This window comes from Carassius carassius, chromosome 10 (genome assembly GCF_963082965.1).
Source record: "Carassius carassius chromosome 10, fCarCar2.1, whole genome shotgun sequence".
NCBI classification, from domain to species: Eukaryota; Metazoa; Chordata; class Actinopteri; order Cypriniformes; family Cyprinidae; genus Carassius; species Carassius carassius.
Window position 1 is genome coordinate 34,299,335 of NC_081764.1, and position 23,454 is coordinate 34,322,788.

The 23,454-nt window shown below is 36.2% G+C and overlaps 1 protein-coding gene across 1 annotated transcript; it reads left to right on the forward strand.

The window, feature by feature from the left end:
* Positions 1–660: 660 nt before the first annotated feature.
* LOC132152210 (thioredoxin reductase 1, cytoplasmic-like) lies at positions 661–18,794 on the forward strand. Its single transcript, XM_059561005.1, has 16 exons — positions 661–952; positions 6,438–6,498; positions 7,687–7,796; positions 9,364–9,471; positions 10,172–10,244; positions 10,324–10,443; positions 10,684–10,826; positions 11,144–11,259; positions 13,041–13,266; positions 13,384–13,476; positions 14,647–14,723; positions 15,964–16,120; positions 16,254–16,361; positions 16,461–16,556; positions 17,490–17,624; positions 17,722–18,794. Exons 1-16 carry the CDS (start codon positions 836–838, stop codon positions 17,782–17,784), a joined length of 1,803 nt encoding a protein of 600 aa, XP_059416988.1. The 5' UTR covers positions 661–835; the 3' UTR covers positions 17,785–18,794.
* Positions 18,795–23,454: the final 4,660 nt, after the last annotated feature.

A 23,454-nucleotide genomic window follows, 5' to 3' on the forward strand; every position in this document is an offset into this window, starting at 1 on the left:
GTAACGTAGCAAAAGATATAAGCTATAAGCATTTGTGTCAAAAACTAATATTCTGTTAAATCTATTCAGAAATATATACAAGTTTAGAACTCAGATTCTAAAAACCTTACTAAATAATGAGTTTGTAACCAGTTTTATTTTTACTTCTTGTGTTTCTTTATTTATTGTTAATCAATTTTATCCAGTGTCTATGTGCTTCTGAAACTCAGTAAGGTTACAAAACAAACTTTTGCGCATTGGTCGGTTTGAGCCACTAGATGGCGCAAGTGTCCATATCAAACTCACTGAGGGGTCTACAAATACTGCCTGACAGGTTTTCCACGGTTGTCTTACATTGTTATAAATAAGTAGAAGAAAGAAATCATAATCTTGTACTTCCATGAATTATCAGTGTATTTATTGATCGTTCGAGGTCTACTGAAATTCACGGTGCCTTAAAATCAGTTTTTTAAAGGACTTGAGTTTATTTTTCGCGTTTATTTTACATTATAAGTTATGACAATGTTTTATACAGTCTATGGTTATGACAGCTATATTTGAAAACACGTGGGTTTTAGTAAGTGAAGCCGCGGGCTGATTTTCAGTCAGGCGCGCGCGGGTCAGACTCGTGGGGTCTTATGTAAGAAGCGCAAGTAGGGCTCGCTGCAGCCTGCCGTGGAGCGTCATTCGGCGGCGGTCTCGAGATGACAAGAGTGTTTTTAGTCTAATTTAACATGATATTTAATGTCACATCAATTAGAGTTAATGTTGAGGTAAACTTTAATTTTAATCGTAATCATCGACTCAGGAAGCGGAAGAGCGCGGAAAATCGACCAGTGATCGGTTATTGATCGTCATGCCGCCCATCGAGAATGACGCGGGACGCGAGCAGATCCGATCGAAGATCAAAGAGCTGATCGATTGTCATCAAGTGCTGGTGTTCAGCAAGAGTTACTGTCCCTACTGCGTCAAGGTGAGCGCGGACAGAAACACGAGAAGTGTGTGTTTACGTTAGTGATCATCACTAAGTCATGATTATATCCTCCTGAGAGACAGAACTAAAGTTCAGATAATTTTTTTTACATTGATTGGAGCTGAGAAACAAACGGGGAAAACATTTGTAACAATTTTTTTATTCATATTTACTTTGTACGTTAGAGGACTCCAGGGCTAAAGTTATTAAAAAAAGACACTAACGTTATCGGTCAAAAGTTTGGGATCAGCAAGACTTGTAATGTGTTTTTAAAGAAGTATCTAATGCTCGCCAAGGCTGCATTTATGTGATCAAAAAACAAATAAACAAAAAACAAAACAAAAAGGTACCTTTGTTAAATGTTATTACAATATGAAATAATGGTGGCTATTTTAATAACCTTTCAAATATAATTTATTTCTGTGATGCAAAGCTGAATTTCCATCAGCCATTACTCCAGTATAAATTAAGAAATCATTCTAATATGCTGATTTATTATTAGAATGATCAATGTTGGCAACGGTTGTGCTGCCAGATTTTTTATTTTATTTTATTTTTTGAAACTGCGATACTTTTTTCAGGATTCTTTGATAAATAAAACGTTAAAAAGAACCGCATTGATTCAAAATATAAATCTTTTCTAACAATATAAATATTTGCTATCTCTTCTTAACAATTTAACACATCCATTCTGAATAAAAGTTTTTTTCTTTTAAAAAAAAAAGAAAGAATAAAAATGTACTGACTCCAAACCTTTGAACTGTAGTGTATATTGTTATATATTGATGTACATTTTAAATAAATGCTCTTCTTTTTAACTTTTTTTTTCCATCAAAAAATCCTGAAAAAAGTAATAATAGTAATAAAGTAATAGTAATAATATTTCACAATATGAATTTTTCCTCCTGTATTTTTGATCAAATGAATGCAGCCTTGATGAGCAGAAGAACTCCTTTTAGAAAATCATTCCGATCCAAATCTAATTTGCATATTAATTTGTTCAAACCATAATGGAAAAAATTCATTGGATATCTCATTTTTCATATAATTATCGATCTCTATAATTCTCTCCCTAAAATGCCTAAATAACATGATGTTTGTCATCTACAGAAGACATTTATGAAAATCAAGCCCTGTTTCTTAAAAAAAAAAGTAATATTCAGATTTAAAACCCCATAAAATTTTTCTGAGATGTTTATTTTACGACAAACTATTTGAAAATTAGCCAGATTTAAATGATAATTATAAAACATTATAATATTTGCCTAAGAGTGCTAAATTTGGTCATTCTGTCAATATCAGTCATATTTAAAGAGCAGGGAGAGGAAGTGTTAATGATCAAACCTCCTGAAAAAGCCCTGAATGTGCTCTGTACATGACATAAAACTGTGGACTCACTAAAAAAGAAATTCACTAAAATATAATATTCAGAAGTCTGTGTCTGGGTCCCAGGAGGATATGATTATGTGAAGTTGTGTTCGGTTTTTGTATGTTTTTTCCTTTATTCTTTACTTGCATTATGTTATTGTTTATTTCTTGTTCTCTATTGTTTTTGTTTTATTCTGCTATGTTGTAAAGTGTTTTCAGTTTTATTTTGGGGAAAATTCTGAGGAAAAATAACGTTATATTTTAAGATTAAAATAATTTTTTTAGTTGTTCATGTTATGGCTGATATTAAATTGGCAGTAAAAAAAAAGTGCTAAAATTACTTGTCAAGTTCATGTAATACTCATTTTATGCTATGGATACAAAACCGCTTTCAGAAATATCCATAAAGTTAATGGAGATAGTGTTTTCATAGAAATGACTGCGTTTTAGACTTTTGGATGAAGGTTAATTATAGGGCTGGACGATTATGGCCTAAAATCAAAACCTCGATTAATTGAACATTTTACCTTGAATTAATAAATAATGAATAATATTACCTCTAATAAATGAACGATTATTTTGTTTCTGTTTTGTTTTTTTGCCCTTATAGTTCACTGACAAGGTTTGTACTGTAAATATGATTGACTATCAGCAGTAGAGCCCGACCGATAAGGATTTTTGGGGGCCGATGCCGATATTAACTCGAAAAGAGGCGATTTATAAGCCGATATTTTGATTTTAAAAATAAACTGGATATTAGACCCATTTCCTATAAACTGCCCTTACACAACATTCAATAGCAAAATATCTGCCTGTTCTATGTATGTGGGCTGTATAAACCATTTTCCAGAAGGGGTTATGTTAAAAAAAAAAGCCTTAGATTACAGTCTCAATGACTAAACAATTGCACATCAAAAGTATATATTTTTTAATGATCAAAAAACAGTCTGGTTTTAAACATTTAACACTTTTACTTTCTTCCAGTTGAAGCTGGTTTTAACAGTCTGTGTGTGTACTGTAAATAAATTATAATACTAAAGTTAAAGTATTTGCAGAAGTAGTCCCACACTTTGCTGCTACAGCATTCACCTTTTTCAGCCATCTGTAGGCAGAAAGAGAGACAGAGAAAGAATAAGCATGTGTATTAATAATATCACCATGTATCATTACTCATGTCATCATTATTATGTCATAGAATTATAATAAAAATAAACTGGGATCTCCTACATAGGCAAAAATGAGAAATATATATATATTTTATTTGTCAAGCAATAGGTATTACCTACTTATATTTAACAATATTATTTCAACATTTTCCTGTTATGTCTGTAAAGCTGATTTGAAACAATATGTAAAAAAAAAAAAAAAAAAAAAGCGCTTGTTCAGCTCACATTTATTTACATGTCCCCTCTGGTTTAATCATTTCTGAAGCACCTACTGTAGTTACTGTAACTACACTATATTTGCTCTCACAGAACATCGTCTTGCCTACTATTACCGGAAGATTACGGAATCAATTCGAAGTTGAATGGTTAACGTTAGTGTCATGAACACACCGCTGTCAATTTTGAGAAGAACCACCTTCAAACAAGTTAATAGCAAGCATTTAAGGGGCCTGCTAAAAAGGAAGCTATTAGCGTTAGAGTAACGTAACCAGCCTGAATTCACCAAATTGTTCTCTGGACCTGAGGGTAGCCTCTTCTTCCTTGCTTCTCTCTTAATTCTCATCAGCAGGACTAGCGCTATCGCTCGCTTCTTACAACGGGACAGATACATGTTTGCTGCTGACCGAAAGGAGGAGGAACAGACTATGAAAGAGCTCCCGCTAAACGTTTTTAAAACTCCGCCTACGCCATAGCGCAGCGCAAATCGCGTTGTATCTGAAGGGCAACGCTGAACCCAGCGGCAAGCGCCGTGCATACCGCGTCCTGTGTGAAAGGCCCAATTACGCGGTCATTATGTGGGAAACACACCGCAATAGAATAAGAATAAGTTAAACGTTAACGTTATAGTTTGACCTCCTATTAACGTTCGCGCTCTTCCACTGATAAACATGGTATTAGCTTTGTGGCTAATCTAATATAGCAATGCATTAGCGGCTGTAAGTGATGTTACAGAATATTTAGAAGTAATAATGATAGGACCGTTAGCTAGAACTACCACACAGTTTTTATACACAGGGTATGAACTAAATCTACAATCATTTCACATGACGAACGACAGACTCACCGTCAAAACAGTTGATCGCTTTCTTCTGTAGTGAATTTCTGGCGCTGTTGTTAACTCTGGAGCTGCAGCGCTCCCTCTGGTGGGCACACTATGCAACACTCATAACATGAGTGAAGCATGAGACTCTGTTTCTCATGTTTCATCGGCCGTTATAAATGCCGATGCCGATTCAAATGCAATTAGCTTATATCGGCCGATAATATCGGCCGGCCGATATATCGGTCGGGCTCTAATCAGCAGTTATTTTATCTATGTTCGGAACATTTCTTACTAAGGTTGGGTATCATTTGAATTTTATCGATTCCGATTCTGCTCATCGATTCTGATTCTTATCGATTCCTAGTTTCGATAAAAAATCCAATTAAAAAAAAAAAACATTTAGATGTCAAACATTTTTACAAAGCATTCTGTTGCAGCTGGATAACATGAGCAAAAATCAGCAGCCTACAAAACACTGCAAGAGGAATTTTGCCTGTGATTAAAAAAAATACCATAGCAAAAACAACTAGATTAATATAAATTTCAAATATTAAAGTGTTAAAGACAAGTAAACAGTCAGTAATAAGATAGGAACAAACAAATCAATTAGCGATATCATAAATAAATACAACTAAACAAAATTTCAGGTACAGAAACTGTAATTAAAAGTTTAAAAACACTGCATAGTTTTCTTTTTATAAATAAAATAAAGATGAATCAAGTAAAGTTATTAAATATATTCAGTTAAGATCAGTGAATGATTTTCTTTTGTTCTTTGATTAACATTAATGACAGGCAGCGCGTTTATTAGGCTGTTGTCTCTTAAAGCGAAAATACTGCACGTGTGTTTTCTTTCTCATCTGTTTATGTTCACGTAAGACAAAAACAGCTGTGTTTATGATGATATACTGATGTAGTTTTCTGTATCGTAGTTTCGACTCGGAACAACCTTTTCTACAGATAAAATACACAAAGCAGTCCGAAAACGGACACAAACCGGGAACCCGCAGCGCGACTGCTGCTCTCTGTGCACGCGCTTGTGCTTCATATGCGCTGCACTCAAACATGTTATAATAAGTTTTGAGATTCTAAGCTACTTTAGTGATAAATCACAGGACCGCGTTGACAACTAATTTCTGTGTTCCTCTGTGCACGCGATCTTCACAGCTACTGTTTATATGAGTGTTCGTGCCACAATGCAGCTGCGCGAACATGGTCGATATAATAATGCACATCCGATCATCTAATCGCTTGAATGACCAAACCATAAAACGAATACAACTGACAAAGTTTAGTGAAGACGCAAGGCTCACCGCCATAGACTGTATAAAACTCACCGCTCGCGCGCCATCACTATGTGTTGAACCGGCGTTCACCTCCGTGTTTTGCTCTTATGCCACTGACTGGACGGGGCAGAGTCATGTGACTACACACGCGCTAGTATGCTTTTAAGGGGGAATTGTTAACAGGATTAAAAAAAACGAAATAACCGACATGGGAAAATTATGTCGGTTCGAGGTTATGAATTTCGGTTTTGATTACTTTTCGATTAATCGTCCAGCCCTAGTTAATTATTAGTAATTGTAAGCAGAATGGTGAATATGATGTGCTGATGTGCTTGTGATGAAAATAAACCAGCAGGTTGTGAATGATCAGGATAAGTATCTAGATAACCCTAGTTTCATCACAACTTAAATGATTTTACTCCTGCAGTTTTGTGTTCACTGATCTGAATGTCTTGAGCACATCACACTCCATGAACTTAAAGTTTGGTTTCTGTTGCCCAAGTACTTCAGTAGCTTTCTGTCAGATACTGATGACATGTCTTTGAAAAGCTGTAATGGATGTTTTTTCTGCTAAAGTACTACTAAATGATTGAAGACTTGTTCTCTTGTTTCTTTATTTCCAGGTGAAGGAGCTCTTTAAAGAGCTGAATGTCAAGTGTAATGCAGTAGAGCTGGATCTGATGGGTACGAGCACAATAACTTTTTATCCTTTTGCATATCAGAAGAACAATCAAATTGCTTTTCTACTAATGAGTGAAATGAAATGCATGCAGGCGTTCTGTTCTTCAGATGATGGGAATAACAGAAGATTATTTCAGTATCTGTATTTTCACCATATCATGTACATGGTGTCAGAGCTTGTTGATTTCAATCTTTTTTTAATTTGCAATTTGCAAAATAGGTTTTAAAATAACTTTAGTTTCTAAGATTTAAGATTTAAAAGAACAGAAAAAACGACTGTGGTTTCCATTGAAATAGCCAGAGACGCTGGTTTGGTGTTTACGATCAATCAAACTCAATTTAGAGTTTGTTTCTTTGTTTGTTTTAACCTTAACGTTTTAGCATTTTGATGCAGCAACAAGTTTTTAACAGTGTTTATAAAAGCATTTTCTCTAGTGGCTTTGCACGCTATTGTGTTTATTTGTCTATCAACAATAATTATCTTCAAATTATAAAACAAGGTTATTTGAGTCCTTATATTTTGTCAGTGATGGCTGAGACCAGTTCTGAGATTACAGAATACTATTTGTTGACTACATAATTAAACAAAAAAAATCTTTACTTCATTTGTTTTGCTGAGCATGCAATTGCATAACATGCAATTTTATGTGCTGCTCTTCCTGATATGAAAGCTTACTGATTATGCACGTTATGTGCATGTGTTTCCACTTCAGCTAATATTATGTAACGTTCATGTTTCAGTGTATTGAGCTGAAAATACTCTTGCTGTGGTCTCTGAACATTGTGCTGAAGCTCTTAAGTTAATGTTTAAGTGTTGGCCGTGACGGACGAGCTGCTGAGTCACTCCAACTTCAGCATTACTAACATCTGAAATCATCTTCCTCTTCTTGCTTTCGTTCACTCCTTCATGTCTCCTTCATGTCTCGCGCTCTCTTTATCTCTCTGTACATGCACAGCTGTTCATCTCAGGATAGTAGCATGACCCTTGATCATGGATTCTCTGGCGAACAGCTTTAAAGCTGATTAGCTGCTGTTGTTCTGTCTGGACTGAGCCAGACGTTGCTTTCAGAAGCAGGCGAGCAGTGCCAGATCTGAACCTGATTGGTTTATTGGAGGGCTGCCCATGTGGTGTAGATGTGAAACGTGAGCGGTGAGACCACGACTGATCTGATCGTGTCTGATGTGTTTCAGAGGACGGGACCAACTACCAGGATTTGCTGCATGAGATGACGGGGCAGAAAACCGTCCCCAACGTCTTCATCAACAAGAAACACATCGGAGGCTGTGACAACACCATGAAGGTGCGGATTTATCTCACTGATCTCTGCATGTCAGGCCCTATGAAATCAGTTTGTTTTTTGGTTTATGGGTAAATTATATTGTATTAATCAAAAAGCATGTCGAAAATCATGGAACATAAAATTTAACATCAATTTTTTTAAAGGTTTAACAAAAAATACATGTTTAAGACCCTTTGATTTTTTTTTTTTTTTTCTCATGTTTTGATTTCTCATGTTTTTTTAGCATGTCTAATTATTCTACTATATTTATTTATTTATTTGCTCTTACCATAGCCTTATGATTTTTTCCCCTCAGAAATTCTGTTGTGTATTTAAATGTTTTGTTTATGAAAAGAAGGCATAAAATATTGTTAATTTACCTTTTAAATTAATTAATAATAATAATAAAAGAAAAAAATGGTCATGAGCAATGCGTGACTGAGATGATGATGTTCTGTAAAAGCCTCACCCTCAAACACCCTTTCATGATTGTTGTAGGAGAAGATCAAGGACTGGTTTCACACACAGGATCAGGCCATGGTTCAATTAAGACATTTTTATGAACATGCCTTTAAAAAAAAACCGTTTAGGGCAGGACTTTCGGTTTCATTCTAAAATGTGTCGGTTTCACTCTGAAATATCTCTCGTGTTCGCATGTGATTGAAAATTTGTGTGTGAGAGATTTTAAACAACGTCGGATATAATGATCTTAGTTGTCATTACTGTTATTATTATGGCTGGGATTCAACAAAGACCTCCTGATTTGATATTACAATATCTAGCTGACTATTTGATGCGTATTGCTTTCTTAATAATAATAATAATAATAAATCTGCTTTTTATACATTTTGTCTTTCAAGATCTAGTATGTAGATGCTTTAAATATATATATAAAAAAAACATTATTGTTTAAAATTAAATATTAATAATTAAACTGGTGTGTGTCAAGTAGTTTTTAAAAAATAGCTTGAAAAAAAAAAGATCACAAGCTATAAAGCAAAGAGTGGTTTCAGTGTGTAATTGCAGGGCTTCAGTGATTGTTTTTTTTTATTATTATTTAGTAATTTAATGCTTTTTCAACCCTCATGTCAAATCATTTTTAAATTTGTTCTGAACAGGCCTTTAGCCGTCTAGGTATCTTGATCTTAGTAACCTTTAAATTATCAGACTCGAATCCTAAAATGATTAAGAGCATCTTCTCACAGTATTTTAGTGTGTTTGTTTGTAGCCACGTTGAGTTCAGATCTTCCTCCTGCATTAAACACAGCGTTCTGCTCCCAGGATGCACTTAAGCTGCTGTTTGCCACATTGCATTCAGAGCACTTTTTTATGAGGACTTTTCCTCTGGAAACTAATTGACCGGTTTATTTGTTGAGTATCTGTAAGTTATCTCTATTTGAATTGTGTGACCTTCAGTGCCTGTTTCTATCACTAATGCATCTGTCTGTAGATCTGTCAGCTCTTTCATAACCGAGTGAAAGGCCTTTGGTAATCGAGCTGAATGATGCTGAAGCGCCTCTTCATGATGTCTCTCATCAGCATCGTGTTCATGCTCCTGCTGATGATGGGTTTGTTGTTGTGGTAACAGGCACACAAGGATGGCGACCTGCAGAAGCTGCTTGGTGAAAGCAGCGAGGCGTACGACTATGATCTGATCGTCATCGGCGGTGGTTCTGGAGGTCTGGCCTGCTCAAAGGTGACTTACATTACACTGAGGAGGAGATCAGTCATTTATGATGCTGTTTAAATAGTGTGTGTGTGTGTGTGTGTGTGTGTGTGTGTGTGTTGGGTGAATCCAGGTCAGTCGAGCCACTTTGTCATCTCAGATGCTTAAGTTGCATGAATCTGTTTTAGGCCTTGGTGTTATTGCAATTATAAAATGTTTATATATGTTTTAGCTTATGACTTGCAAGAAGTTAAATATAAATTTAGGTAAAAATTTACTTGAGGCACTTACACACAAATTATTATTTTTTACAAATTTTTTGAATGCAATACCTAGTAATTAAACAGGAATACTTTTATATACAAATATATTTGTGTATTTTATACAGATTTTTTTAAATTTTTTTGTATGAATTTATTTTTTATATACATATATAATTTGCTGACTACATAAAGAATTTCTTGGATGTTTTAGTTTTTAAATGATTCACAGTAATTAATCAAATAATGCTAATGACACTTTTTAGTAAACTAAATGTCAAATTAAACATATACAGGTGCATGATACTGCATATGTTGTTATCAAAGCCATCAAAAATACTTAAGAAATACTTATACTGATAGTGCATGTAAAACCTGATATAGACATGGAAAAACCTTTTACGCATGAGGAGTTCTGTGGGTTTTGCACATGAATCTGATTTTAACGCTCCCCCTTCCTGCCCAAACAGGAAGCGGCTGCCTTGGGGAAGAAGGTCATGGTTCTGGATTATGTTGTTCCCACACCGAAGGGCACATCCTGGGGTAAGAACACCGCAATCAAAACCATGCAAGTATAATCCAAACTGAGGTAATAAGATGGTGATAAGATGTCTCTGTGCAGGTCTGGGTGGCACGTGTGTGAACGTGGGCTGTATTCCCAAGAAACTGATGCATCAGACGGCTCTGCTGGGGACCGCCTTGGAGGACGCACGCAAGTTCGGCTGGGAGTTCAGTGATCAGGGTGAGTCCTAGATTCAGCACGGATGAACTAATGAGCCTTCTCTTTATAAAATATCTTTAATGAAAGTTGTTGATTCGAGTCGTCCGAATGCACAGGACGTTCGATCATTGTTACAAAATTCAGTGTGTTGCAAAACTTTTGCTTTCAAGAGCTTCCCTTTCTTGGTTTTAAAGTGGATTTACTTTTGTCTTTCTCCTGTTTTCACCCACGTTCTCCTCAAATGTTGGCTTTGTATTAAAGTGACTCACAGCTGGGAGACGATGAGGAGCACGGTGAATAACTACATCGGTTCACTGAACTGGGGCTACAGAGTTTCCCTACGAGACAAAAACGTCAATTACGTCAACGCTTACGCTGAGTTTGTGGAGCCGCACAAGATCAAGGCAAGTGTGTTCAGTTCCCAGCATGCATACAGCTAAGATCAAAGAAACAGGGGGAAAAAAGAGGTCCAGGTGCATTGTGAACGCCAAGAAGACTGGATTATTTTCTGTCTTGGAACGTACGAGTTAGATTTTTTATTTTTAGAGATAACTCAGTTGTAAAGAGTAATTCCTTCATTTGGCAAATCATGCCTTAATGACATTGTGTCGATTTTTTTTCTTGTAACTTAATCTAAATGGCAGCATCATAAGATGGTAAGTTGTATGTTGCATTGCAAATCAGTTTGACCGGCTCACCTTTTGTTTTCTCTTCCCAACAGGCCACAAACAAGCGCGGTAAAGAGATGTTCTACACTGCTGCTAAGTTTGTGCTGGCGACGGGAGAGAGACCTCGTTATCTGGGCGTCCCAGGAGACAAAGAGTACTGCATCACCAGGTGAGATCAGACTCCCGAGAGCCCGATAAACACCGCTGGACCTCGAGGGGGCCTTGCTGATGTATTTACAGGATTAACTGATCTAAAGCCGATTCATTCTCAGTCACCAAGGGAAGGAAAGGCGTGTTGAATAAGAGGAGGATTTATTTTTGTGTAATGGTCATCTGGTTTTAAATCACATACTTGTACATTCTCTCATTTGGGCTGACTGCATTGTTTCCTGTGGCAATGATTTTGTGTTAGTTTGTCTATACTAAATTAGATAAAGTCAGTACAGTTTGCAAAAGAAGTGTTGCCTTAGAACGTGATGGCCTTTTGCTGTGATTCTTCATTATATTATGTTTTATGAGGAAGCAGCAGAAACGTAGGAAAGCTGGAATGTGTCTTTATTTTTCTATGCTGACGTCTCATAGATGTGTAGTGTAGCACAATATTGTCTTTTTCCGTTTCAACAACACGGTCTTGTTTCGGCAAAGACGTCAGATGTGTCTATGAAATCCGATCTGAGCGGTCAGACGGAAACATATTTCCACAAGTGGATTTGAATAGGATTTCAAACAACACATGAGTTTAACTTGAAACGGATGTGTAAAAATCTGTCCGTTGTAAGAAATGCACATTTTGGCCGTTCTTACTTGCTAATTATGATTAGATTCCGAACGGATAATGCACAGAAATCAGATTTGAGCTGACAGTCTGTACGAGGCATGTTAACGTTCAGATGATGAGTGCATGCGTGTTGCTTTATGACTCGCGTCTTCATTCATCTTTTGTCTGATAACGAGTGTTTGGCAAGACTCAAGCCTCTGCTGTTTTCAGTATATTGATTTTTTTCTCTTAGGCTATGTTTATGATGTTTAACTGTACGTTAGTGCTGGGCAGTTTGACCAAAAATGTATATACCGGATTTTTTCAAAATTATACCGGTTTTCCGGTTTATGAGTTTTTTTTTTTTCTCATGCATAATCAGGTGTACAATGCATTTTCTGCAGGTTGATATTCCAAGACGTGTTTGTGGCTAAGGTGCTGGAGCAAATTGCTCGTGTTGCCGCCTTTGGCGACTATTTTAGCCCGACAGCACTTGCATAAAATGGATATTATATATGCATAATCTGCCTGTGGTGCATATGCAGTCCACAGCACGGACTCATTGTGCTTTCACACAGGACGTGTTTGCAGTCCGCTACTGATCTGCATCTGTTTAGTCCACAAACACAACATTTGTTCAGTGTTTTGATTTCATATCATGTAAAAAAAAATATAGATATAATTTTTTCAGCATCATAAGTCTTTTATCACAGAAAAGTAACAATCTTTCATATAGACATTAGTTTAAACTCAATAAATATAAACAACACATTATTCATGCATTTTACTTCTAGGTTTGTTTAATAAGCTGCTCAAGCAAGCGGCAAAACATTTAAACACAATAATTAGCCTACTTTTCTTGTTAAAATATTTAAAATTAAAACACCACAGACAGAAACAGTTTAGTGCATTTCGCATTTAAATCTTTATCACACGCAATCCCACGGGTCTTAATGAACTTTGTTTTTCTGCTTCCATAAAAGTGAACATATATATTGTTTTCCTTGTTTATCTAAAACCCATGTGACTGCGTTTCCATGTCAATCCATGTTCATTTTTCCCGCGAACAATGCGCTTTCATTTTAATTCAGCGCCTGCAGCACAGCAAAAATAGACTCCGTGGGTCTGAACTTTTGTCTACATTTGAGGATTTGAGTTGTGTCCTCCTCACTGGTTTGGTTTGTTTTTCGCAGCGATGACCTGTTCTCGTTGCCCTACTGTCCCGGGAAGACTCTGGTCATCGGGGCGTCGTATGTGGCTCTGGAGTGCGGGGGGTTTCTGGCCGGTTTGGGGCTGGACGTGACCATCATGGTGCGCTCTATTCTCCTGCGAGGATTCGATCAGGACATGGCCAACCGTGCGGGAGATCACATGGAGACACACGGGGTCAAATTCCTCAGGAAGTTTGTTCCTACCAAGGTTGGTGCATGTGTGCTGTTAAACATTACTGAAATATGAAATGATGCTTCATCTGTCGCAGCTGTGGTTAACATCATGGCCTCTTTGCTCATATTATGTTGGTGATTTTCTCTACAGATCGAGCAGCTGGAAGCTGGAAGTCCCGGCCGACTTAAAGTGACGGCCAAATCAACCGAGAGTGATGAAGTCTTTGAAGGGGAATACAACACTGTGAGTGCCATGACTGTGTGCCTTTCTGTTGCCAAAAAGTGGAATTCCTTTCAGTGCAGCCGGGTTTATCTTGTCTGCTATCTTTGGCTGTGTTTCAAAACTGTAGAGCTGTTCTGAAGCAGACTGAACTGAAACCTCATAAGTGACCTGAAAACAGCTCTGTACATACAGACGGCTTCATGGGAAATACAGGAGACTCCGGTCACAATTGTACTTGCATAAAAATACTTACCTTTCACAAATATTGGGAAAAGATAAATAAATGTGTTTACAAAGACAAAGTTTGGGGATCGGTGGAATGTTTATCAGCCAAGTCTCTTTTGATCACCAAGGCTGCGTTTATTTGTTTAAATATAATGTCATACTTTGAAATAGTCTGACAAGTTAAAATAACTGTTTTCTGTGAGAATCTGTGTTAGATTGTAATGTATTTCTATGATGCACAGCTGTATTTCCAGCATCATTCCTCCAGTCTTCAGTGTCACATGATCTTCAGAAATCATGAAAATATGATGATTTACTGCTCAAGAAACATTTCTGATTAAAGAATCCTGAAAAATGAATCCGTTTCCACACAATTGTGATGAATAGAAAGTTCAAAAGAGCAGCATTTATTTGAAATGGAAATCCTCTCTATCATTATAAATGTCTTTACTGGCACTTTTGAATAATTTAATGCATCCTTGAGTCCATATCATTAATTGGTTCTTCATACTTTTATTTTTAAGACTTTAAGCCTAGTGTTTTTGTGTTAGAAGACCATATTAAAGCATTTAAAAAGAAAGGAAAAGTTCAAATCCTCTTTTCAAATTTTTTACATTCACTTTGGTGAAATGAAGATGAAGTGTGTTCACTGTGTTAGTGGATCGTGTGACACCAGCGGCTCGATCAAGTCGGAAATGTGAGCACTTGGGGGAAAAAAGATTTCAAAGCAGTCATGTGTTCTTCTTAAAGCATCAATTATTCAACGCAAACCTTACTTTGAGTTGTACTTAACAAATATACTGTTTTGATGTCACTCCTCTGGCTGCTCTTAGATCCACTAAACAATGCTTTGATCATCATTATTATTATTATTATGTGTTGTTTTCTCTGTAACCAAGGGAGGAGTCTGTGGTAATCAGCACGGTCACATTCCTTCAGTATTTCTAATGCTGCGGTGTCTCTCAGGTGTTGATCGCAGTCGGTCGAGACGCCTGCACAGGAAAGATCGGTCTGGACAAAGCTGGAGTTAAAGTCAATGCCAAGTACGTCTGTTTCTCCTGTATGGTTTATTCTTCTAGTCCCTCCCTCCTTGTTGTTGTGTTCGCTCTGAGAGGGCGGGCTCCGGAGAGTCACGGTGAATCAGCAGAACTGACTCTGGGAACTGAGAAGTGCGTCCAGCGTCTGACCAGAGCACACATGGACTGTGTTAATAGAGAGCACTGGGGCAGGATGACTTCAGCTGAACATTTTACCATTTCTGTTCATGCATATTAATAGACAGATGTGCTGAAGTGAGCTGTGTGTGGGTTGAGTCCGTCTGAGAGATTAGATCCGTTCTCAAGAAGAATCATGTGATTCCATATGACCCACACAAATATGCAAGTGATGCACGGCTCTTTTATGGTTCCTCTGTATGAAATACTCGCTGAGCATTTATGATTTGAGATGCTAATTTAGCCGTTTCTATCTGTACATTGAGAAGTCACTGTGCATTAGTTACAGTAACACTCAGTTTTCTTAGATTGCAGAAGTGAGCTGAAGTTGATGATGTAATGTGGCTGTTATATTACAAAGCATTTTTCGTTTCATTTTTCTGCAGGATACTTGAAGGGGTTTATTTGGGCTTTATCAAACACACATTCACACACACTGTGAATGCAGCAGCAGCATATTTATGTTGAAATGTGCACCACTCATATTTGTTAAATGAAATCATAGCCTTTTGAAGTTAATAGCAATTCTTTTTTTGTATTTTCTAAAATAAGACGTTTATCAAATCATTTCAGATATTTAAGACCGTTTATGAAATGTTTAAATACTGAATTATGGAGCCAGAAAAACTTTTGCAAATTTTTTGTGCATTTAAAGAATCTTTCATAGAGTTCTGCTTAATCTTGGCTTTCTGCACAAGGTCAAGTTTGTTTTTAAAATATTATGCTGTTTAATTTGTATCTGTCACATGATCGCAGATGAAGCGGATCATTTTAAATATCACACCAACATTAGACTTTTTATGATCTTACACTTTAAAGCTCAGTTCAGGGCCTGATTTTTTTTTTTGACACTATCTGCTTGATGCTTTTTTCAGTGAAAAAACATTGATACAAATGTTTTGGTGCATTATGAGGAAAAATAAGTTGTAGAATATGGTCCTGCTGCTCAGAAAAATGACAGACATTTCACAACCAAATAATACAATGTGAAGGGAATGGAAGTAAACTGATTCAGAACCAAGTGCTGTCCCAATGCTAACATGGAGTCATTTTCTGTTCCTCCGTCCAGGAACGGGAAGATCCCGGTGAACGATGAGGAGCAGACCAGCGTTCCTCACATCTATGCCATTGGAGACATCCTGGAGGGGAAGTGGGAGCTGACTCCTGTGGCCATTCAGGCCGGGAAGCTTCTGGCTCGCCGACTGTTCGCTGGAGCATCTCTGAAGGTCTGACACAGTCACTATTCCTGCCGTTCCCATTAGATCTCTGTGTTATAAACGTTAGATTAAACGCTGTAAAGAGCAGTTGGTTTGCTGTGATCTCACCGGGTCCTGTGTCCCTCTCTGTGTGTTGTTTCAGTGCGATTATGTGAATGTTCCCACCACGGTCTTCACTTCGATGGAGTACGGCAGCTGTGGTTATCCCGAGGAGAAGGCCGTCGAGATCTACGGCCAGGAGAACCTTGAGGTGTGTGTTTGCAGATAGACGTCAGACTGGATATTAATAACCCGTGCTGATGATGACTGTGGTTTAGTGATGTTCTGGTGATTGTGTTGGTCTCTTCAGATCTATCACAGTCTGTTCTGGCCTCTGGAGTTCACCGTCCCCGGCCGGGACAACAACCGGTGCTACGCCAAGATCATCTGCAATAAACTGGACAACGTAAGACATGCATAAGTCACCATCCTATATGAGAGTGTGTGTGTGTGTGTGTGTGTGTGTGTTATATGATTAGTCACCAAACTCTGGTTTTTAATCACTTTGTATAAGGTTTAATTTGTTAACATTAACCGTATTCTTATTGTTAACTCAAACTATAAATTGTTTTTGGTAATTGAAATAAAGCCCTCTCTCTGTGTGTGTGTGTGTGTGTGTGTGTGTGTGTGTGTGTGTGGGTCTATCTGTGTGTTTATATTTGACGAGCAGTTACTAAAACTTAAAATAGAAAAAAGTAAAAATAAAAGGTAATTGAGTTAATAGGATATAATCATGAAAACTAACACTAGCTTCTACAGAAATGTTTTTAATGTAAATATTTTACTAATACATTTTAAATCAAAAGTTGCATCTTCTAACACTGAACAATGAATTGCATTTTTATATTGGACATTACCAGATTCATGCATTCTGTAAACATGTTAGCTAATGTATTTACAGATCTTGCTGAAGCGTTACCATTTTTTTTTTCAATGGAGTTGAAATATTTTAATTGTGAAAATAGATTAGAATTCTAAAGTCAACCAATTTGAATTGATACATCAATTAATTATTAATATGCATAACTTGTTCAATGCCCACTGAAAAAGAAATTCCAGGAAAATAGAACATTTTAGAACTTTGTTCTTCTTTGTTCTTTGTGTGTGTGTTTGAGATCGAATGCCATCTGTTGGCTTGCATGATGCATATTTAGAAAATGCAGTGAATTTGGTTTTAAATCATGTACTAATTCGTTTCATAGGCTCATTTCTAGCAGGCAGTGACTGATTTATTTTAAGAATTGTGTTGTATGAATGATTTGCGTTTGATTGGATGCTACGCTCCCTGTCCTGGACCTTCAGGAGTATTAGCTGGTGTCTGTCTGTCATCTGTGTGCAGGATCGTGTGATCGGCTTCCACTATCTGGGTCCTAACGCTGGAGAGGTCACTCAGGGCTTCGGAGCCGCCATGAAATGTGGAATCACCAAAGACCAGCTGGACAACACCATCGGGATTCACCCGACGTGTGCTGAGGTGTGTTTCTGCGACCTGCTGCTTCACCATATATTACTGATATCTCATGCTCGTAGTGTTTTGAGTATAACATGTTCTTCCCGTCACTCTTTTCCAGATCTTCACCACCATGGAGGTCACCAAGAGCTCGGGCGGAGACATCACTCAGTCCGGCTGCTGAGGTTAAACCCTGCTCGTTTAACAGGCTGTCAGGACTAGTTTAATCTGGTTTATTCTAGTGATTTATCCATCTCCTCTTGGTATAAACACACTTGAGTCTCTTTAAATAATCTCAGGTCATCAGAAGGCTTTTGTCTAACTGTTGTTCCTCATAAATGTCACCCTTTACAAACCATGTGATCGTTTCCACATGTGCTGGAAGTGCATTTTGTGGGCGGAGTCTGGGAGCAGCAGTAAGAGGCGGGGCTTCACTTGTTAAGAGACCAGTGATTGGAGGAGATGATGATGATTGACAGCCTGTCAGACAGCGGGGTTACTCTGCTTTAACTGATTGTCTGAGTCAGAAATGTCCCAGATGTGTCTGTGCTTTACACTATTATTATTATTTTTTTTCTTGCACATGCATGTTTGGTGCTCTGTGACGTTTTAACCCTTACCCCACGCTCAATGGCGGGTTACGACTGATGTTTTCTGCACTTGGACTTTAAAGTGATAAACACTTATCAACTACACTGATCTTTGGCCTTTGGCTCACGAGGGCCACATATTTTCTTTTCTTGTGGTTGTAGGAGTCTATTTTTCTATATTTAATAGTATTTTGTCATCAGCTGCTCCGCAGGGCGTTATCTTTCCACCTCAGGATCATATTAAGACAGATTTCACTTCCTGCTGTCATGATTTTCTGATATAGTGACAAATAACGGAGACGTGATTGAAGCGCGAACCAAAAGCAGCATGTAGATTCTTCCTCAAAGTATTTAAACTAAGAACAAGAAGCACTTAGAAATATAAATAAAATGTGTATGTTCATATTTTTATAAATATGTCGCTGCATTACATGTATAAGTATGAAGGTTTCATTCAAATATAAATGCATGTCTGTTTGAGTTTTGCTGTTTATTTGCTCTGTGGATTATATTCTCCTTTCGTCTCTCATTCACTCTCTTCTGCTTTCTAAGGATTGTGGGTCAAAGTTATTTTACTGTCACTCAGCGCCTGATGAATGTACAATATCTGTTCATGAACTTTAATAAAACTATGTACACTACTTTAATTTGTGCAGAAATGAATCTCATTATCACTATTAACTATAATATTAATATGTTCTGCTGCTAGACAGGGAAAGCAGTGCAATAAAAAGAAGCCCGATATCGATAAGAATGCATTATAAAAATCTAAACATAGGTGTGTGCAATATATATGGTCTGCGATAAAATAAAAAAAATTAAGTATTTTGGAAAGCAAGCATGATTACAAATGTAATATTGATTGTGTACAACAGTTAAATAAACAAGTGGTTAAAATGAAGAGATTATGGTTTAGACACCATATTTACTGTTTTTGCTCTACTTCAACAACAAATAAATAAAATAATTTCAAATGAATCAACCGTTTAACACTGACTTACTGGCGTTTTAAATTTCACATTTAAGGTATCCTTTCATTTTTTTTTTTATAATTTCAAACATCAGTTTTCAATCTTATGTTTAAAATATCAAACCATTATTTATGCATTTGTAACTGCAGGTTAAAGTATTTAATGTCCCTCATGGCTGGATTGGTAAATGCATCTAAAATGACACTTCTAATGCAGCTTCTGTGTTTCCTCTGCATTGCAAAGATCAGTTCTGTTGATGCTGATTTAATTTGTTTGGTACCAACCCAAATGCAAGAATCTGACTTAAAAGATAAAAATACCCATAAAACCTGCTGGAAATGATTAATTTCTATCACTGCTGTGAACTGACCAGGAGTACGCTGTTCATGGTAGTCCTTCAGACACCAGCACAACAACACACAGCAAATATCATCTAATTATCGTTATCGATAAAATCCTAGAATATTTTGGAGATATCTTTTTTTTTTAGCAATATCACCAATTAATTTTATTTAATTGATATAATAATGTATTGATAATAATTGTTTAAGTTAATATATTAATGAATACTTTTGACTTCAAAGGCTGAAATGTAAGGTTTATCATTTTATAAAAAACTTTGTTTTTGTGAAAACTTGTATCTGAACTGTAAATTATGCTTTTTACAGTATGGTATTTTATGGTACTTTATATGGTACTATAGACATTTCCCTACCCCGCTCATATAGTATTAATTGTATATGTTCAGATCTTAAAAAGGTCTTAAAAAGTTTTTAATTTGAGCTTATACATCCTACAGAAACCCTGTTTATTGACATTTAAAGATAGTAAATTAACTTCATGTAACATTAAGTCTTTCTAGAGTCTCTAATTTTTAAAGTTGGTTTACTTGCGGCTTTTGTCAGAGTCTCAGACTCCAGTTTCCTTCTCACCCTGATGCTTTAAGATATTTTTAGATGATTGTATTAGGAATGAGATAAATACAGTTCAGAAACACTGACAGTAAATGGATCCGGGTAGAGAGGCAGCAGCTGATTGGCTGGAATTACATTATAAACAGGAAAGGTCTAAAGCTTTATTTCCTCTAAAATCAATCAGTTGTTATGGACAGAACAATACTGGGCCACTACTAATGCAGGGTGTTCACTTCCTAGAGTTCTCTTGATTCAGTGCATGTATCAGACCATAGCTGAATTCAGTTCAGACAGCTCGTCCTTTTGATGAGGTCAGATGAATATTCACACACACACACACACACACACACACACAGTGGTGAATAAAACCTTCAATTCCTGGACAGCACACCTGCTCCTGTGAAGTGCAGCGCATTCATCTGAGACAAAGAGAGCTAGAGACCGAATGATGACAAAGTGCCTCATGTCCATGCATTTCATTGAGTGAGTGAATAACAGACTAATGGATCAAACACGCCTGAGCGGTGTGTGTGTGTGTGTGTGTGTGTGTGTGTGTGTTTGAAGGAGAGAGTTACAGGTGTCTCTTTCTGTTTGATCTGATATAATGCTGTTCTTATTCAGCTGGCTGTGAACTGATTTGTAGAAGTTTTCTTTAAAAATACATAAATATGTGTAGTTTAAAATACATTGGTTTCTAAACTGAATTTATGAAGTCTAGAGAAGCAACCTCATATCAATGTAAATAATGTGACTGCAGATGTTCTGTTGGTGAATAAAAAGTAAGTCCAGAATGCAAGCTGACTGGTGTCAGACATGTGTAAGCCACTGTAAATACTGTCGTTGTGAAATGAAGGTGATTCATGTGTCTGAGAAACCTCATTAACTGCGTGATCAATACACACTCGGTCACAGTGAGTTGGCACTTTCGTTAAACTTGTTATAAACCTTACCATTAAGATTTGAGATCATGGTTTTAATAATAGATTGGGAAAAGAAAAGAGAAACTTAAAAAATAGGATACTACTAGTATAAAAATACTTTTATAAATCTGTTTGTAACTATGATAGTGATTTAAAGGTTAACCATTTCACATATTTATTTATGTATTAGGCATTCAATTTTTTGGATAAAATTCATATCTTCCCATTAGTAATAAGGTTTATATATATATATATATATATATATATATATATATATATATATATATATAATTCTGTGAAATTCTTATTTAAATATTAAACACACTGTACGTTGTGTTCGTTTCAGGACATGGATTACACATTAACTCTTCAGAACCTTTCTTAAACATTTCTCAAGAGCTAGGAAAGAAAAGAAGTTCCTCTTAATCAAAACCAAACACAGAATGTGAGTAAATCCTCAGCAGGAGAAAAACCGCATTGAAGATGGACCTGAGGCACCTCCTACTGGACAACAGCGGCATTACACACCAAACCCGCTGAGGCTTATTTTATTATTATTATTATTATTATTATTATTTAATTCATGGTTTATTTAATTATTTTAATTTGTTTCATCATTATTATTATTGTTTTATTATATATTTTTATTTATCTATTTATTATATTTTATTGTTTAAATAATGTTCATTATGAAAAACAGTTATTTTTTCCCCTTTTTTATAATACATTTAGTCTGCAGTACATGTAATATATATATATATATATATATACATTTTTTTTTATTAATTAATATAGGCCTACTTCTTGTCCAGAAAGAGCGTCTATATGAAACTGCTCCAGAATCCACTGTTTGATGATAAATTATTTTAAATTAATGCAAGCTAGGTGACAGAATAAAACTGCATTTAGCTGAGCGCCGCCTGTCTGTCTGCTGTGTGTCGCACATGACGAGACTTCATCGGCTTTTCCTCTGGATTGCGTTCTAATGTTAAACTGACTTCCGGTTAATGTCATTTGTAGCGAATCATTTCGCCCGTTCAGAGTCACGTGAGCTGTGCAGAACAGATTTATCAATGATTAGTTTAATAAAATAATCGGATGATCGGGTTAAATCTCTGTCAGGATGCAGCTGTTGACTCAGAAAAAGCGAAAAGAGCGCATCTGAAGGTACAAAATAATAATATCAGAGGCACTTTAATATTCTAAGAAATATTAGGCATTATGTTTGCACCGACCTCTTTCCCTTTATGTTTAAATACATGTGATGCAAAAAGATAAACAACACCTTAAAAATCCTTTAGAAATTGTTATATTTGTACACACACAATTTATCGTTTCTATATTTTCTCTTTGCATAGTTTTCATATTTGCATAAGTTTTTTCATATATATTGTAGTCAGTTATTAATTACTTATTTGGTACTTGTTCTAAAACTAATTTAAAAAACAAATTTCAACTGTTTTTCTCATATTTATGCATGTATTTTTTTAAGGGCTCATATTAATTCACATACAGACTACAAGTGCTTTTATAAGTTTATTTTTAATAATTCACACAGCAGGCCTATTGTGGTAACCTGTGAAAATATGAAACAATAATAAATAAAAAAATCTATAAATGCACTTTTCGGCATACGTTCCAGCAACTTGATGTTAAAAGCAATCACGTCTATGTTATATATACAGTAATTAAAGGTTACTGAGGTCAGTCTCTTAGGAAGGAGCACAAGCTTCTCTGAGACAGTTCACTTTAAAGGGACAGTTCATCCTAAAAATGTAAATTCATTCATCACTTACAAGCCTGTTAGAGACATTCAAGAGTATGAAGCATCAAAGATGTGAGATGGAGCAGAGATCTGCACTGAATAATGGCTTGTTGCATTCAAAGTATATAATTATTCATGTATTTGGGTCTGTTCCTCACACAAAGTGGTTGTATGACTTCCAAGAACATGGAATATAGTGCATGATATTTTTGTTAATTGCATAACATATTTCGTCTCTTTAGACATGAATGACGTCATCACAGAAGGGATGCATCGGCCTGTGGTGTATGGGATCAGTACAGCAAAGCTCTTTCATTGTGAAGAGACTTCAGCGCGAATGTGATGTGAATTGAATATAATGATAAAAAAGTACAGGGTGCAGAACAATGATTAAAAAACTGTAAATAGACACATTTTTGATGTCTTCACCAGTTTCACACAGCAACAGCTGCTTTTTTGTAGGTTTGCATTATTTGTCCAAAAATTGTGTGATTAAATATCAATATGTTTTCTTCCTGACATCTAGCTGCTGTCTTATTTGCTCACTAAATATTCATTTTGGGAGCTGTAAATACAGTGTGTTGTGATCCTTTGAGGAGTAATAAAAGTATTAAAACTCTGGTGCCGGTGGAAAAATGGTGTTTTGTTTATTTAAACCTTTATATGATTATAACAATGAATGGAAACTTTAAAT

Bases quoted from the DNA above. Each gene is read 5' to 3' on its own strand.
- LOC132152210 (XM_059561005.1), top strand. From the start codon at position 836: ATGCCGCCCATCGAGAATGACGCGGGACGCGAGCAGATCCGATCGAAG. The intron at 11,260-13,040 runs GTGAGATCAGAC...TGTTTTTCGCAG, and splicing joins AAAGAGTACTGCATCACCAG to CGATGACCTGTTCTCGTTGC. The intron at 16,121-16,253 runs GTCTGACACAGT...GTGTTGTTTCAG, and splicing joins TCGCTGGAGCATCTCTGAAG to TGCGATTATGTGAATGTTCC.